Genomic DNA, 17,804 nt, shown 5'->3' with positions numbered 1-17,804 from the left:
TTTGCAGTTGTTCATAAAGAAATAGAGAAAAGTAATGTCATCAGTGTGTTGTGTGTCATTTGTGATTTTACAAGGTTACATAGTTATATAGTGGGTGAGGTTGAAAAAAGACACATCCAGTTAAACCTATGATGTGTGTGTGTCAATAGTACATCATCTACCCCTGTATGTTGTGACCGTTCCATCTAACCCTCCCTGCTGATGCCATTGCTTGTGGAAGAGAATGTCACATCCGAACCGCTTTGACAGTGAAAAACCCTGGGCTAGATTCAGAGAGAGTTACGCCGGCGTATCAGTAAATACGCCGACGTAACTCTGAATCTGCGCCGTCGTAAATTTAAGCGTATTCTGGAAACCAGATACGCTTAAATTAGGCTAAGATACGAGCGGCGTAAGTCTCCTACGCCATCGTATCTTAGGGTGAGTTCGGGGTAGAATATGCAAATGCCTAGATACGCTGATTCACGAACGTACGCTTGCCCGTCGCAGTAAAGATATGCCGTTTCCGTAAGAGATACGCCGCGTAAAGATAAAGCTGCCCCATAGGTGGCGTAGCCAATGTTAAGTATGGCCGTCGTTCCCGCGTCAAAATTTGAAAATTTTACGTTGTTTGCGCAAGTCGTCCGTGAATGGGGCTGGACGTAATTTACGTTCACGTCGAAACCAATACGTCCTTGCGGCGTACTTTGGAGCAATGCACACTGGGATATGTACACGGACGGCGCATGTGCCGTTCGTAAAAAACGTCAATCACGTCGGGTCACCACTCATTTACATAAAACACGCCCCCCTCATCCTCATTTGAATTAGGCGCGCTTACACCGGCCCCATTTATGCTACGCCGCCGTAACTTAGGAGGCAAGTGCTTTGTGAATACAGCACTTGCCTCTCTGATTTACGGCGGCGTAGCGTAAATACGGTACGCTACGCCGCCGTAACAATCTATGCCCCCTCTATGCAGTTTAAGGTTAAAAAAGCGGAGTTCCACCCAAAAATGGAACCCTCCCCCCCTCTGGTGTCACATTTGGCACCTTTCGGGGGGGAGGGGGTGCAGATACCTGTCTAAGACAGGTATTTGCACCCACTTCCAGGAACAGACTTGTGCGGGAGTCACGCCCCTACCCGCACCCCCGCTGTCTTCTGGGAAACACACTGTTCCCAGGAGAGAGCGGAGAACCAATGATGGCGCACCGCGCTACTCACGCATGTGCAGTAGGGAACCGGGCAGTGAAGCTGCAACGCTTCACTTCCCGATTCCCTCACCCAGGATGGCGGCGGGGGCAGCCAAGAGACAAGTTGATTGCGCGTCTTCTGCTGCCGACATCGCGGGCGCGCTGGACAGGTAAGTGTCCATTTATTAAAAGTCAGCAGCTGCAGTATTTGTAGCTGCTGGCTTTTTAAAAAAAATTGGGGCGGAACCTCTTCTCTTCAAATTTTAGTTAATGGCTGCATGTCTTTTTACCTTTCACTCAAAATTTGTTTCCCTATGCTAGGGTCACCAGTACGGTATTTGTACATTAATATATTCTCTCTCATGCGTCTCCTCTCCAGAGAGAATAAGTTCAATGTTTGTAGTCTTTTCCCATGGCTGAGATCCTTCAGTCCCGTTATTAGCTTTGTTGTCCTTCTCTGGACTCTCTCCAGTTCCAGTACATCCTTCCTGAGGACTGGAGCCCAGAACTGGATGGCATACTGCAGGTGCGGCCGGACCAGAGTCTTGTAGAGTGGGAGAATTATCACTTTATCTCTTGAGTTAACCCCCCTTTTTAATGCATGTCAATATTCTGTTGGCTTTGCTTGCTGCAGATTGGCATTGCATGCCATTGCTGATCCTGTCATCTATTAGGACCCCCAGGTCCTTTTTAATTCTAGATTTCCCCAGAGGTTCTTCCTCTAGTGATGCCTGATTGGCACATTCCTAAACCTTGTGGACAGCCTTCCCAGAAAAAGTTGAAGTTGTTATAGCTGCAAAGGGTGGACCAACTCAATATTGAACCCTACGGACTAAGACTGGGATGCCATTAAAGTTCATGTGCGTGTAAAGGCAGGTGTCCCAATACTTCTGGTAATATAGTGTATTTGCAGCCTTACGGAAATAGACCCACTTTCGCTAGGCTTCATAAATGTGTATTGTAGGCAGGAAGGGGTTAAATGTCCTCCATACCTTTACCATGTGCAGCAATGAATCCCGTGTACTGCAGAGGGTAAAATATTCCCTTGTTTCACAAATTCACTACGAGAAATAAAAAAATGCTTTGTTGCGTCAAACTTTTACGAACGACCTTCAGCCCAGTGGCGTATCCTCCAAGTGTGCAAGGTGTTCACTGCACACGGGCCTCCGAGGGGAGGGGGGCCCACTGTGACCCACCCTGCACACATGGAAAAAAATTGAAAACAAATGAAATTGTAAAAAAAAATACATAAAAATAAATAAAACTGACACCGTCCACTGCTCCACTGAAACCAACCTCTGCCCTCCTGACACCGTCCACTGCCTCATACCCACCCCCTTCCCCAGAAGCACTATGAAAAAATAATTAAACCAATAGGTAATAAGATAATATAAACAAAAAAACTACTGACACCATCCACTGCCCTACTGACACTGTCAAAATTGCCCCCCCCCCCCCCCACCCAAATCATTGTGGAAAAAATAATAATACAAAGAAGTAATTAAAAAAAAAAGTATAAAATAATGAAAATTCTGACACTGTCCATTGCTCTATTGTCACCGTCCACTGCCCCTTGTGATACCACCCACTGGCCACCAAAATGCACTTTGAAAAAAAAAAATATTTGTAAAAATAAAAATAAAAAATTCTGACAATGTCCGCTGCCCTACTGACACAATCCTGAGCATAATACCCACCACTGTACACTCCACACTCCTCTTCTGCACATACTACCCACCACCATTCACTCCATACTACCCACCTCCATACATTCCGCATTCCTCTCCTGCACATACTAGCCATCTCCATACACTCCATACCCCTCTCCCTGCACATACTACCCACCTCCAAACACACCCTACTCCTCTCCTTTACATACTACCCACCACCAAACACACCCACTCCTCTCCTTCACATACTACCAGGGATGTATTTAGGTTTTGTGCTGCCCTAGGCCTGACTAAACTCATGCACCCCCTAATTTAAATATGACCCACCCCTTCCTGTCAAGGCCACACCCCTTGCGGTTTAAGACCCACCCTGAAATTTTCAAGTGGGGACACTAGTTCTGATGGCCTGGGGGCAATGGATTCCCTTATTTGCATAGATTTCCTCTCACTTCCTGTTTGGCTATGGGACAGGAAGTGAAGGGAAATCTCTGCAATGGGAGAGGGATGGTAAAAAAAATTAAGGGCCCCCCCCCCCCCCCCCCCACAGTTGCAGAATGCCAACCGCCCACATACTGGAAGCAGTGCGGCCGATTTATGGGGGTGCTAAACTAATTTTCCTAACAGTGTAGCGCAAGCCGGCGGGGACACTGTCTGTGCTGCCCCGCTGCAAAGTGCTGCCCCAGGCCTGGGCCTTGTTTGGCCTAGGCCAGGATACAGCATTGCATACCACCCACCACCAAACACACCACACTCCTCTCCTGCACATAATACCCACCACCAAACACACCCCACTCGTCTCCTGCACATAATACCCACCACCAAACACACCCCACTCCTCTCCTGCACATAATACCCACCACCAAACACACCCCACTCGTCTCCTGCACATAATACCCACCACCAAACACACCCCACTCCTCTCCTGCACATAATAGCCACCACCAAACACACCCCACTCCTCTCCTGCACATAATACCCACCACCAAACACACCCCACTCTTCTCCTGCACATAATACCCACCACCAAACACACCCCACTCCTCTCCTGCACATAATACCCACCACCAAACACACCCCACTCGTCTCCTGCACATAATACCCACCACCAAACACACCCCACTCGTCTCCTGCACATACTACCCACCACCAAACACACCCCACTCGTCTCCTGCACATACTACCCACCACCAAACACACCCCACTGCCCCAATGACACCACCCACTGGCCGCCAAAAAGCATTTTGGAAAAATGTAAAAAAGAATAATACTAAAAAATAAAATTGTAAAGAAATAAAAAAACACTACTGACAACATCCACTGCTCTACTGACACAATCCTGAACATAATACCCACCACTGTACACTCCGCACTCCTCTTTTGCACATACTACCCACCGCCATACACACCGAACTGTACATTCCCTATTTAACATTGCTGCATTCTGCACTATAAGTCATAAGACAACAGACACTGTAAGTCAGTGGTCTCAAAGTACCGGCCCGCGGGCCATTTGCGGCTTTTTTTTGTGAGCTGGCACCATCTGGTGGTGGCCGTTGGTATTACAAGTTAAGCATTACAAGTTAAACAGCAATTCTAATGTAATTTTACACTATTTTCACTGCCATCTTCTTCCCTCTAATTAGAACCCCCAAACATTATATATATTTTTTATCCTAACACCCTAGAGAATAAAATGGCGATCGTTGCAATACTTTCTGTTATGCCGTATTTGCGCAGCGGTCTTACAAGCGCACTTTTTTGGGAAAAAATTACACTTTTTTTAATTAAAAAATAAGACAACAGTAAAGTTATCCTCATTTTTTTTTTAGTGCATGCTTGGCCAACATTTATATTATGAAAGATAATGTTACGCCGAGTAAATTCATACCCAACATGTCACGCTTCAAAATTGCGTCCGCTTGTGGAATGCCGACAAACTTTTTTACCCTTTAAAATCTTCATAGGCGACGTTTAAAAAAATCTACAGGTTGCATGTTTTAAGTTACAGATTTAGCCGGCTCCTAGATTCCAAGCAAATTTGTCAAACCCTGACTTACACCAGTGCTGGTGGTAATAATGCGCTCGCTGACACCAGTGCTGGGGGTTAATAATGTGTTCGCTGACACCAGTACTGTTGTTTTTGAAGTTTGAACGTTTGCATGCGGCCCCCCATGGCATATGAAAACTTGTCTTGTGGCCCTTAGGTAATTTGAGTTTGAGACCCCATGCTGTAAGTCATCTCAGACTCTATTAAACCACAACTCATTTAGCCACGCCCAACCTTTAGCCGCATTTTTTCTTCTGTGCCTAGGACCCACTTTTTATCTTGCCCCACTCATTTCAGCCGCAGAGGTTACAGATTCCGTTCCAGTCAATCGCACAGCCAGATATATTTTTGTCTTATTTTTCACTCTCACAGATGAGTTAGTGAAAGTCCTGTGAACTTTTCTACTTAATGCGGCTTATCTTTTGGTTGACGTCCTGAACATTACCAAGGTCAAGTCAGCTCTGATGGGCAAAGTTTAATGTGTTCTCTGTAAATAGTGCATGAGAAGGAACGATTACATACCTCTCTATTAATCAGCTATTAAAAAAACAAGGATAGTACTGATTAGCATTGTTTATATCATAAATGAAAGTGTAGCGTCGTGCTCCCAATGAGTAGACGCAATGGGCCAGATTCACAGCAGAAATACGCCGGCGTATCTACTGATATGCCGGCGTATTTTCAAATTTGCTGCGTCGTATCCTGATTTGGAATCCTCAAACCAAGATACGACGGCTTTTGGCATAGATCCGACAGGCGTACGGCTTCGTACGCCTTCGGATCGTAGGTGTAATTCTCCGGCGGCCGCTGGGTGGAGTTTGCGTAGTTTTCCAGCGTCGGGTATGCAATTTAGCTGTTTACGGCGATCCACGAAGGTACACGCGTTCGTCGCATTCTCTTACGTCGGTTTTTCCCGTCGTAAAGTTAAGAGTGCTATTTAGATGGTGTAAAATTACACCATCCATGTTAAAGTATGGCCGTCGTTCCCGCGTCAAATTTTAATTTTTTTTTTTGCGTAAGATGTCCGGGAATACGAAAGTATGTTACGCACTTCGCCGTTCAAAAAACACGTCGGGGCGCCGTAATTTTGCGCAAAACACGGCGGGAAATTTCCAAACGGAGCATGCGCAGAACGTTCGGCGCGGGAACGTGCCTAATTTAAATGGTACACGCCCCATTTTAATTAGGCGGGCTTGCGCCGGACGGCTTTACGCTGCGCCGCCGCAAGTTTACAGGCAAGTGCTTTGTGAATCAAGCACTTACGCTGGAAACTTGCGGCGGCATAACGTAAACGGGATACGATACGCCGCCGCAAATCTACATGAATCTGGCCCTATGTGTTTAAATTATAGTTGTCTGAGCGGTAGTTTGGCTCAGAAGGATTATGTTAAATTGATGGTTCTGTTCCAGTTCAGCTGGGTTGCATGATTTTCCCCTTGACGGTTGGTGTCGCTGTCACTGTGGGTCAAGGTTGAAAAGGCAACAGGGTACCTCTTTCCAGAAGCAGCCCAGGGGGCGTGGTCAACCTGCTGTGCATTCTGGGGGAGGGTACTTAAGGAACGGACACCGGTTTGGCGGGGTCTTCCGATCCTGACCTGATGGCCCTCCTGGCCTCAGGTGATGCGTGAGCTGTCTTATGGTCTCGAGGCCAGCTGGCCCGAGGCTTCGTAACTGAGAGTAGGCCCAGTGGTTGCTGGGGCCTACTAGTCCAGGGAGTAGGGATGAGCCGAACACCCCCCCATTCGGTTCGCACCAGAACCTTCGAACGGACCAACCGTTCGCGCAAACATTTAGAACCCCATTGATGTCTATGGGACTCGAACGTTTCAATTAAAAAGTGCTCATTTTAAAGCCTAATATGCAAGTTATTAAGTTATTATCGTAAAACGTCTTTGAGAACCCGGGTCTTGCCCCAGGGAACATGTATCAATGGAAAAAAAAGTTTTAAAAACTGTAGTTTTTCTGGAGCAGTGATTTTAATGATGCTTAAAGTGAAAAAAAAATAAAAAAATTCCTTTAAAATATCGTACCTGCTGGGTGTCTATAGTATGCCTGTGAAGTGGCACATGTTTAGAACTGTTACTGCACAAAATGAGATTACTATAAGAAAAAAGTAATTTAAAACTGCTTGCGGCTTTAATGTATTGTCTGGTCCCTGCAATATGGATGAAAACCATTGAGAAAAATAGCACAGTCAAAGACAGTACACACACCATGTAGCTTTAGGTGCACACTGCAGAGGACACAGGCAGTACACACACCACGTAGCTTTAGGTGCACACTGCAGAGGACACAGACAGTACACACACCACGTAGCTTTAGGTGCACACTGCAGAGGACACAGGCAGTACACACACCACATAGCTTTAGGTGCACACTGCAGAGGACACAGGCAGTACACACCATGTTGCTTTAGATGCACACTGCAGAGGACACAGGCAGTACACACCACGAAGCTTTAGGTGCACACTGCAGAGGACACAGGCAGTACACACACCACATAACTTTAGGTGCACACTGCAGAGGACACAGGCAGTACACCAAGTGAGAATACTGCAGCTAGCACAATCACCTGCCTGCCTGTCAGTAAATTAGGAAGAGTGGATCTAGCTAAACTATACAGTGTATAAATATATATACAACACCTGGGATGTATATACATCCTCTACACACTGTAACTTTAACTGACTAGCCTGCCTGCCTGCTCCATCTACCTACTAAAAATGACACTCTCTCTCTCTCTCTCTGTCAACTCTCTCCTAACCACCGCAACACACTACACAAGGCCGACCTGCAGGTGGCCTTTTATAGTGTGGGGCATGTACTAAACCTCCTGAGCCATAATTGACCAAAGCCACCCTGGCTTTGGCCAATTATGTCTCCCTGTTTTTTGCAAGCTGTGATTGGCCAAGCATGCGGGTCATAGTGCATGCTTGGCCAATCATCAGCCAGCAATGCACTGCGATGCCGCAGTGAATTATGGGCGTAAAACGCCACTCGAATTTGGCGCGAACGGCCCAAAACGTTCGTAATTCGACAAACGATCGAACATACGATGTTCGAGTCGAGCGTGAGTTCAACTGGAATACAAAGCTCATCCCTATCAGGGAGGGTCCTTCACTGTCTCGGCTACGCCAAGGGAGCTGAACCACATTGTATTCATTTGAAGGACTTATCCTATCAGTTTTACCTCACTGTGCTGCCAGATTGGCTGAAAGATTCTTGGCACTGTGAGTCGTTTACTCTATTGAAATTTCAAAAAAGTGCGTGAGTAGTCGCATTATCTTGTGGTAGAAGATCGTGAGACGGCCCAACAAACTTATCAAATCTGTGGCAGAGACTTAAAGAGGAGTTCCACCCAAATTTGGAACTTCCTCTTAACCCACTCCTCTCCCCCTTACATGCCACATTTGGAATGTAATTTTTTTGGGGGGGGAGTGGGGGCTTCAGCAAGAGTGGGACTTCCTGTCCCACTTCCTCCTTCCTGTAGGCGACTAAGCTTAATCGCCTTCAGGAAGGGGCTGCTGTAGGCGATCGCCTAGGACACGTCACAGGTCCTAGGCGATCTCCTGGCCAATTACACGGCGCGGCGCCGAGCCACGCCGCTCGCGCATGCGCAGTGCCGCTCGCGCATGCGCAGTGGGTGCCTGGCTGTGAAGCCGAAAGCTGTCACGGCCGGGTGCCCACACTGAGAATGAAGACGCCGGCCGGGGAGGGGGGGAGAGGAGCGGAGCCCCGGCCGGCGCGTCGCTGGAGCGCTGGAGCAGGTAAGTGTCTGTTTATTAAAAGCCAGCAGCTACACTTTTTGTTGCTGCTGACTTTTATTAAACATACAAATGGCTGGAACTCCCCTTTAAGCGAGCTTCGCACCAGTTGCTAGGCCGGTTAGAGTAGGCCTATCTGGTGGTTGCTGAAATCCAGTGTGGAACCGAATTAATCCTCTGGATCTAAATTTGTACCCGTGATCCGCAAAGCAAAGGTACCTGAGTCTCCCCATCCCTCTACCCCTCTGTTGGAGAACCTTTGTTCAATAAAACCCTTGAAAGAGACTTTGTGTTGGTGCCGACATTCTTATGGATAACTCTTCAAGGAGAACCCCTGAGATGAGTGCATTGAACAGTAAGGTAACGGCAGGCCCAAATCTAAACCAGCAGCTCCTTCGGGGGTAGTGCTACAAAAGTATTAAATAAGCCCAGGAGCATTTAGGAAAAACCACAGCTTCTTAGCATTAGGTTACACCCAGACTTTGGGCCCAGCTGACTATTTAGCATTGCGGTAATGCGTGTACTAATAAGGGGTCATGTGCGCACATTAAAGTATGTAGGTCATGTAGGCACATTACAGTGCATTGGCAGCACATTCATTTTAACGGCTTGCCGACTGTATACATATATATATATATACAGGGCTTTTTTTCAAGGGGAACGCAGTTCCGGCACCTCTAGCACTGAATTTATGTAATGGCAATGGGTACTGGGGTATGCTGGCAGGAATCTATTTTTGTGTGGGGATCTATTGTTGCTGGGGGAGGGTAATTGTTGAAGGAGAGGTCTAAGGTTGCTGGCTGCTGGAGGGTCTATTGATGCTGGCTGCTGGGAAGCTTGTTGTTGTTTCTGGGGGGGTCTATTGTCATTGGGGTGGTATTTTGGAATGGGCTTTCTATTGTTGTGTGGGGATCTATTGTTGCTGGGGTGCTTCTAGTATTGCTGGAGGTATTTATTATTGCTGGGGGATCTATTGTTGCTGGGGGGATTTATTGTTTCTGTGGTGAGGTCTATTGTTGCTGGGGGATCTATTGTTGCTGTGGTGTGTCTAGTGTTGCTGGGGTGTCTATTATTGCTAGGGGATCTATTGTTGCTGGGGTGGGTCTAATGTTACTGGGGTGGGTCTAGTGTTGCTGGGGTGGGTCTAGTGTTTTTTGCCGGGGAAGGATCTTGTTTACTGCTTTTCTTGCTATTAGCAAACATACAAATTACTTGGCACCACAAAATAATACTTTCGGTTCTGTATTCTCTAAAAGGGCCGGTACTGGGAGGTGGGTAGGGGGTGAAACCAAGGGACGGTGCTCAGGGGTGGGTAGGAGGGCGGAGTCAAGGAGGGGGGAGTTCCTGCACCTAATCTCTGAGAAAAAAAGCCCTGTATATATATATATATATATATATATATATATATAAAAATAGAATGGCAAAGCGGCTCCTCTGCGCAGGATCATGTACCTGTGCCGATTGTTCCCTAGAGAAGCAGAACGGTGGTCTGCCTACTGTATGTAAAGGAGTCAGATCGCCGTTCTGTGAGAAGGGGAAGTAGTGATCCTGTGTTTCTGCTAAGCAGGAACACGGATCTCTGCCTTCCCACAGAACAAGCACCTCCCCCACACAGTTAGTAACCCTTTGAGCGCCCCTGATGTTAACTCCCCTTCCCTGCCTGTGTCATTAGTACAGTGAAAGTGCATATGTTTAGCACTGATCACTGTATTAGTGTCACTAGTCTAAAAAAAAGTGTCACTTAGACCCCATACACACTATTAGATTTTCTGCAGATTTTTGTCTTCAGATTGTATGCAATCAGGCAGGCCCTTGCACTACATGGTTTTGGTAAATCTGAAGAAAAAAGTCTGCAGAAAATCTAATAGTGTGTATGGGGCTTTAGTGTCCGATTTGTCCTTTGCAATGTCGCAGTCCCGCTTTAAGTTGTTGATCGCTGCCATTACTAGTAAAAAAATATTTTTTAAATACTTATTCCATAAATATATCCCATTTTTTTTACTAGAAATATGTAGCAGAATATATATTGGCCTAAAATTGATGAAGACATTTGATTTCTCTGAAGTTCTCTGTCTTGCTGCCCCTGACTAGAAATGTCCTGTGGAGACACTTTCATACAACTATCACTTTTTTACTTCTCAAGTGCAGAGCTCTGATTTACTGAGCATGAGCAGTGAGCTCCCACTACACGTGGCCGCCATCTTTACTGTGGGAAAATTGCCAAAAAGTTACCGAACCGAATGCTCGCTATCACCTGAGATTCAGGTGACACGGGGCTGGGAAATCCGGGACAGCAGAAAGCCATGTACCGCAGAAAATTGTATTTACAGAAGGGAGGACACATGAACAGACAAGTAATAGAATCTCAATAATACTGTAAGCAGGAAGTGTGAGTCAGTGCGGCTCCCGTAGTCGGTGCAGAGCCTGGTCACCATGGTAACGGGGCGCCGCTTGTGTTGACAACCAGAGTTGAGACTCCCGGGAGAGCGGAGATCCTTCATCACCATGCCGGCGGCTCAGGAGGTAGCGGCAGCCCCGGTACTGGGGACCCCCCAGCCGGACAATGGCAGGAAGAGCCTCGGGCGGCCTGTGGTGAGGCTGGTGGTGACCGACACCGAGCTGGGGGAGCGAGAGGTAATGACACCGACTACCGTATATACTGGATGTGAGGGGCAGGATTTCTCCTATACCTGAAACTACAAGTCCCAGCAAAATAATGCAAGTGTGTGATGGGGGCATCCGGGCATGTCCTTCTATCACAGGAGGAGGGCCAAAAAAACAAAAAGAAACAATATATATATACATATATATATATATATATATATATATATATATATATATATATATATATATATATATATATATATATATACATATATAACATTTTTTTTCTTTGTTATATAAATAAATAATAATGCAAAAAACATTTTATCAGCGCAGCCCCCTCATGGATGCCTGCCCAGGACCACAAGAATGCCGCCAGGACCACCAGGGATGGCCAGAACACTGGACCACCAGGTATGCCAATCAGTGCCCAGGCAGCTGCCAATCAGTGCCCATCCCCAATGCCTGCCAGTGCTATCAGTTCCGCATATCAGTGCCCAGCAGTGCCGCCTAAGAGTGCCACCCATAAGTACCCATCAGTGCAGCCTTTCAGTGCCCATCAGTGTTGCCTATCAGTGCCACCCAAGAGTGCCCATCAGTGCCACCTATCAATGCCCATCAGTGCTGCATATTAGTGCCACCCATCAGTGCCGCCTTATCAGTGCCTGACAGTGAAGGAGAAAACTTACTTATTTACTTCCTTTTAATAGCATAAACCAAAAAAAAACTAAAAAAAAAATGGCCTTTTTTTATTTGTTTACCAAAAAATAAAAGCCACAGAGGTGATCAAATACCACCAAAAGAAATCTCTATTTGTGGGAACAAAATGATAAAAAATCTGTTTGGGTACAGTGTAGCATGACCGCGCAATTGTCATTTAAACAGCGCAGAAAGCTAAAAATTGGCCTGGTAATGAAGTGGTTAAGGTAAAGGCACAGTTATCCTTTATTTGTTCTGGGAATAATTTACTATAAAATGCTTTTATTTTATTTTTATTTTATTTTTTAACTCAGGCAGTGCAGCTTTCCCTGTCTATCTGTCTCTGCTTTCCTCCCTGACTACTGGAATCTGATAACTTTTTTATAAAAAATGTAGACGCTTTTTTACTTCTTCAGGATTTTTAACATAAGTCCTCTTTGGAGGAACAACAAAGGTGTAGATGTCTTTGATCTCCCGCAGATGCATTTGGCAGTATAAAGCTAAGTAGCGCCCGCCTTATAACATCACTTAGCGCTCATTTAACCTCCACATTTCATGGCTTGATCCTAATGAGCTCTAATTCTCGGATTGCAGCGTGGGAGTGTTTAAAGAATATTCCTTTTTATAGTCTTTTCATAAACGCTGAACGCAAGATCTAAGCCGTCCCAGAAAATGTCAAATCGTTAATTGCTGTAATCCTGCCTAGAACAAAGCAGATGATTGGTCTGTTAGGAACGGTCTGTTTCATCCTGACTTAGAAGCAGAAAAACAATTTATCCCAATTTTTGTGTTACCCCTTCAATGCCGGGCACTTCCCCCCTTCCTGCCCAGGACCATTTTCAGCACTGTCACATTTTGAATGACAATTGCGCAGTCATGTAACACTGTACCCAAACTACATTTTTATCATATTCTTCCCACAAATGGAGCTTTCTTTTGGCGGTATTTGATAACCACTGGGGTTTTTATTTTTTTTCTAAACAAACTAAAAAAGACCAAAATAAAAAAAAGTTTTTCTTTGTTTCTGTTATAAAATGTTGTTTTCTCCTTCACTGATGGGCACTGATAAGGTGGCACTGATGAGAAGGCACTGATATGTAAAATTGATGGGCACTGATAGGTGGCACTGATGGGCACCCATAGGCGGCATTGATATGCAGCACTGATGGGCACGGATAGGTGGCACTGACAGAAACTAATGGGCGCTGATGGCACTGATAGGTGGGACTGATGAGCACCAACAGGTGGCACTAATGGATACTAATAGATATTGAGGTGCTGATATGTTTTACTGATGGGCACTGATTGGCACTGACAGGTGTACCTGATAGGCACTGACTGGCAGCTGATGGGCACTGTTTGGCATTGTGGTGGGCACCTCTCATGGGGGCTGAACTGATAATCAATGTGCTGATTATCCGCGCAGACCCCCCTTTGACAGGGAGAGCTGCCGATCGGCTCTCGCTGTCAGGGCGAACCGAGGAAAGCCATTTAACGGCACTTCCTGGTTCACGCTGCTATCAGCTGTGATTAGTCACAGCTGATCACGTGGTAAGGAGCCTCCGTCAAAGCCGCCATCATTCTGCTATAGGTCGGGCGGGAAGTGGTTAAAGTGGTTGTAAACCTCAGATTTGAATTTTTGACTAAGCCTATCCCTCTATAGTGTGTGTGCTTGTCTCAATCCAGAGCACTACGTGTAATTTTTGTCTGCTGCTTCATTCTTCTGCTATCAGCATGAGTCACTTCTGACAAGTTTTCCTGACACCAAGAGAAAAAAGGTGACAGGGGAGCAGGGGCGGACTGACCATTCTGGAACTCGGGCACTGCCCCATGCCACTAGGGGCCCCCATCAGGGTTGCCAGCCTCAGTAACACCAGGGACAGTATGTTAAACTCATTTATTTTTTTAATTCCCAAGATTATAGCTGCCCCACCTCTCCAGTACCTTTTCAGTGTGTGTATGTGTATTCTGTGTGTGTCTGTGTATACTGTATGTATGTGTGTGTGTGTGTGTATACTGTGTGGCCCCATAATCTATTGCCTGGGGGCCCCATGAGTTCTCAGTCCGCCCCTGCAGGGGAGTGATCTCCAGCTGATTGACAGCCTATATAGGAAAAGCAAAAAGCATCAAAGATTTTGGACTGTACAGGCCACACAAGGAGCAAACAATTTACAGTGGAACCTTGGTTTACGAGCATAATCCGTTCCAGGAGAATGCTTGTAATCCAAAGCACTTGCATATCAAAGCGAGTTTCCCCATAGAAGTCAATGGAAACGCAGATAATTTGTTCCGCATTGACTTTTATTGCATGCAATACCGCATGTGGCCAGAGGTGGGGGGCGCCGGAGAGACTCGGAAATACTCGGAGACAGCTCGGCTGTACTCGGAAACCCCCGGAAAGGCTTGGGAACGAAGTATTTCCGAGTATTTCCAAACTGTTCCGATTGTCATCGGCGCCCCCGCACCTCTGGCCAAATGCTGTACTGCACACCGCAGAGGCTTGAATCCTGCTAGTTTTGCGAGACAACACTCGCAAACCGAGGTGAGATTAAAAAAAAAAAAAAAGTTGCTCGTCTTTCAAAACGCTCGTTAACCGTGTTACTCGTAAACCAAGGTTCCACTGTATACTGTAAAATCGTACAATTTAAAAAGATCATACAATATGTTTGAGTTCATTGTATAATAGTGCTGATAGAGTTCATTGTATACGTTTTATACACCAAAGACGGAATGCTGTTACAATAGGTCTTTGTGCGCCGACGAGTTTCACCAATATTGGCTCATGAAAACCACAGCACTCATCTAGGAGAAGATAATAACATTTATAGGTGGATTCAGAAAGACTTAGGCTGGCGTATCAGTAGATACGCCAGCCTAAGTCTGAATGTGCGCGGGCGCTAATTTAAGCGTATTCTGGTAACCATATACGATTAAATTAGGCTCAGATACGAGCGGCGTACGTGTCTTACACCGTCGTATCCTAAAGTGTACTTTTTGGGCTGACCGCTAGGTGGCGCTTCCATTGCAGTCGGTCTAAAATATGTAAATGAGTAGATACGCCGATTCACGAACGTACGCTTGCCCGACGCAGTAAAGATACGTCGTTTACGTAACGCACTTTCAGGCCTAAAGTTATTCCATCAAATAGCTGGAATAGTAATGTTAAGTATGGCCGTCGTTCCCGCGTCGAAATTTGAAAATTTTACGTCGTTTGCGTAAGTCGTCCATGAATACGGCTGGACGTAATTTACGTCCACGTTGAAACCAATAGGACCGTGCGGCGTACTTTGCTGCAATGCACACTGAGATATGTACACAGACGGCGCATGCAGTGAAGATACGCCGTTTACGTAACCCACTTTCAGGCCTAAAGTTATTCCATCAAATAGCTGGAATAGTAATGTTAAGTATGGCCGTCGTTCCCGCGTCGAAATTTCAACATTTTACGTTGTTTGCGTAAGTCGTCCATGAATACGGCTGGACGTAATTCACGTCCACGTTGAAACCAATAGGACCGTGCGGCGTACTTTGCCGCAATGCACACTGGGATATGTACACGGACGGCGCATGCGCCGTTCATAAAATACGTCAATCACGTCAGGTCACCCCCCATTAGCATAAAACACGCCCCCTCAGCTGAATTTGAATTATGCGCGCTTACGCCCGCCCGGTTTACGATACGCCGCCGTAACTTATCAGACAAGTACTTCGTGAATCATGTACTTGCCTCGCTAGCTTACGGCGGCATAGTGTAAATGCCATACGCTACGCCGCCGCAACTATGCGCCCGCCATCCTGAATCCAGCTATTACAGTGTATTTATATATTTACATAGTGTTCATATAAATCCAACATCAACTGTAGTCATATCTTCACCGTGTGAGACCCAAGTATACACACAATGACACCCGCACAACCGTTCCCTGGGTGGGCGCTGGAGCATCAAGGGAAACCTTTACCAGAAAAAAGTCAACCATGAAAGATCACTAGATATTGAGAAATATTAGATATGACATCCATCATATCAATGCATGTCCATGTGGGATATCCTATAAATGAATATAAAATAAATCTGTTGAAAATGATATTGTAAAAATTAAACAAAAATGTATTAATAAGCACGATCACTTCATTGACTTTGGCAAACAGTTTGCTGCATCTACAAACATAACAAACAAATATATTGTTTTTTAGGCAGTTCCCTTAAAACCTATTGATATGAACCGAGTTCTGAAATTGTTTGAAGATCCATTTTCAGTAAGTATCTTTCTTCCTGACCTTTTATGTATTTCAATCTACATATCTGAAATTGATCGTTCCAAACATTACTAGGTGGATGACTGGTGTGTAAATTGTGTCTGCAAGTATAAGGTACTACTCTTCTGTTAGGTAGGAAGATACAGTATTATCAGACTCTGAACAATCCATCTGTTTGGCTAATAGATGCGTGGTTGGGGGGGTGGAAAAAATGATCGTCTGTTCCCTGATATAGGGAAAGCCGATCAATGATGTCACACGTCCAGCCCCGCCCCCCTACCGTTAGAAACACATACGAGGTCACACTTAACCCCTTCAGCGCTCCCTAGTGGTTAACTCCCAAACTGCAATTGTCATTTTCACAGTTTTTAATGCATTTTTTGCTGTGAAAATTACAATGGTCCCAAAAAATGTGTCAAAATTGTCCAATGTGTCCGCCATAATGCCGCAGTCACGAAAAAAATCGCTGATCGCCGCCATTAGTAGTAAAAAATGCAATAAAACTATCCCCTATTTTGTAAACGCTATAAATTTTGCACAAACCAATCGATAAACGCTTATTGCGATTTTTTTTTTTTTTACCAAGAATACGTATAGGCCTAAACTGAGAAAAAAAATGTTTTTTATATCTTTTTGGGGGGTTTTATTATAGCAAAAAGTAAAAACATTATTTTTTTCAAAATTGTCGCTTTATTTTTGTTTATAGCGCAAAAAATAAAATCCACAGAGGTGATCGAATACCACCAAAAGAAAGCTCTATTTGTTGGAAAAAAAGGACGCCAATTTTGTTTTTGAGCCACGTCGCACGGCCGCGCAATTGTCAGTTAAAGCGACGCAGTGCCGAATCGCAAAAACTGGCCAGGTCCTTTAGCTGTGTAATGGTCCAGATCTTAAGTGGTTAAATGATCATATATGGGATGTTGGCAACAACCTGGTCTTTTTAGGTGAATCCCCCTCCTAACTATTATCCTGCTGGAGATGGGGACACTGTAGTCATAAAGGGATGGACATGGTCAGCAACAATACTCAGGTAGGCCGTGGTGTTTAAACAATGCTCAATTGGTAAATATCCTCCACACCCAAATGGGTCCCCTAAAAGCCAGAGTCTTAGACATGCAGCATTTAATTGTTAGCCCCGAGTGCTGCTGAGCGGGAACCATTCTGATCCCGAGCGCCTCCGAGTGACATAGCAGGTCCCACCTTCTGGAGCCTGCAGCACTTATGATAGATGTCCCACTGGTCCAATGCTGGCCTTGGACTTCGGGCTGAAGCCTCTGGTCTTTTTGCCACCTAGCAACGCCCCTGAACGAGTGGTTATTTAAGTTACTGTTGCCTTTCTATCATCCTAAACCAGTCTGCCCATTCTCCTCTGACCTCACAAGGCATTTTCCCCCACACAACTGCTGCTTACTGGATAGTTTCTCTTTTTTGGACCATTCCAACAACCAGGGCCCTCTGATTCCTCCTCTATTGAATTGTATTGTAACTGTTCTGTCTGCCTTCATGTTGTAAAGTGATGTGCAAACTGTTAGCGCTATATAAATCCTGTATTATAATAATAATAATAATAATAATTCTCTGTAAACCCGAG

At 45.5% G+C, this 17,804-nt stretch overlaps 1 protein-coding gene across 2 annotated transcripts in view; it reads left to right on the top strand.

The window, feature by feature from the left end:
* The first annotated feature begins 10,868 nt into the window (after positions 1 to 10,868).
* The window catches only part of CFAP69 (cilia and flagella associated protein 69), a 67,666-nt gene continuing 60,730 nt past the window's right edge, over positions 10,869 to 17,804 (top strand). The window contains exons 1-2 of one of the 2 annotated variants that reach the window (XM_040352445.1): positions 10,869 to 11,287; positions 16,151 to 16,213. In XM_040352445.1, the coding sequence (XP_040208379.1) occupies positions 11,159 to 11,287; positions 16,151 to 16,213 (192 nt within the window). In that variant the 5' untranslated portion in view covers positions 10,869 to 11,158. The remainder of the gene's footprint in view (positions 11,288 to 16,150; positions 16,214 to 17,804) is intronic. The other variant, XM_040352444.1, reaches the window with a different exon arrangement.

This window comes from Rana temporaria, chromosome 5 (assembly GCF_905171775.1).
Source record: "Rana temporaria chromosome 5, aRanTem1.1, whole genome shotgun sequence".
Taxonomy (NCBI): domain Eukaryota; kingdom Metazoa; phylum Chordata; class Amphibia; order Anura; family Ranidae; genus Rana; species Rana temporaria.
Note: the sequence above shows the minus strand (reverse complement) of the source record. Positions and strands in the feature narration are given on the sequence as shown.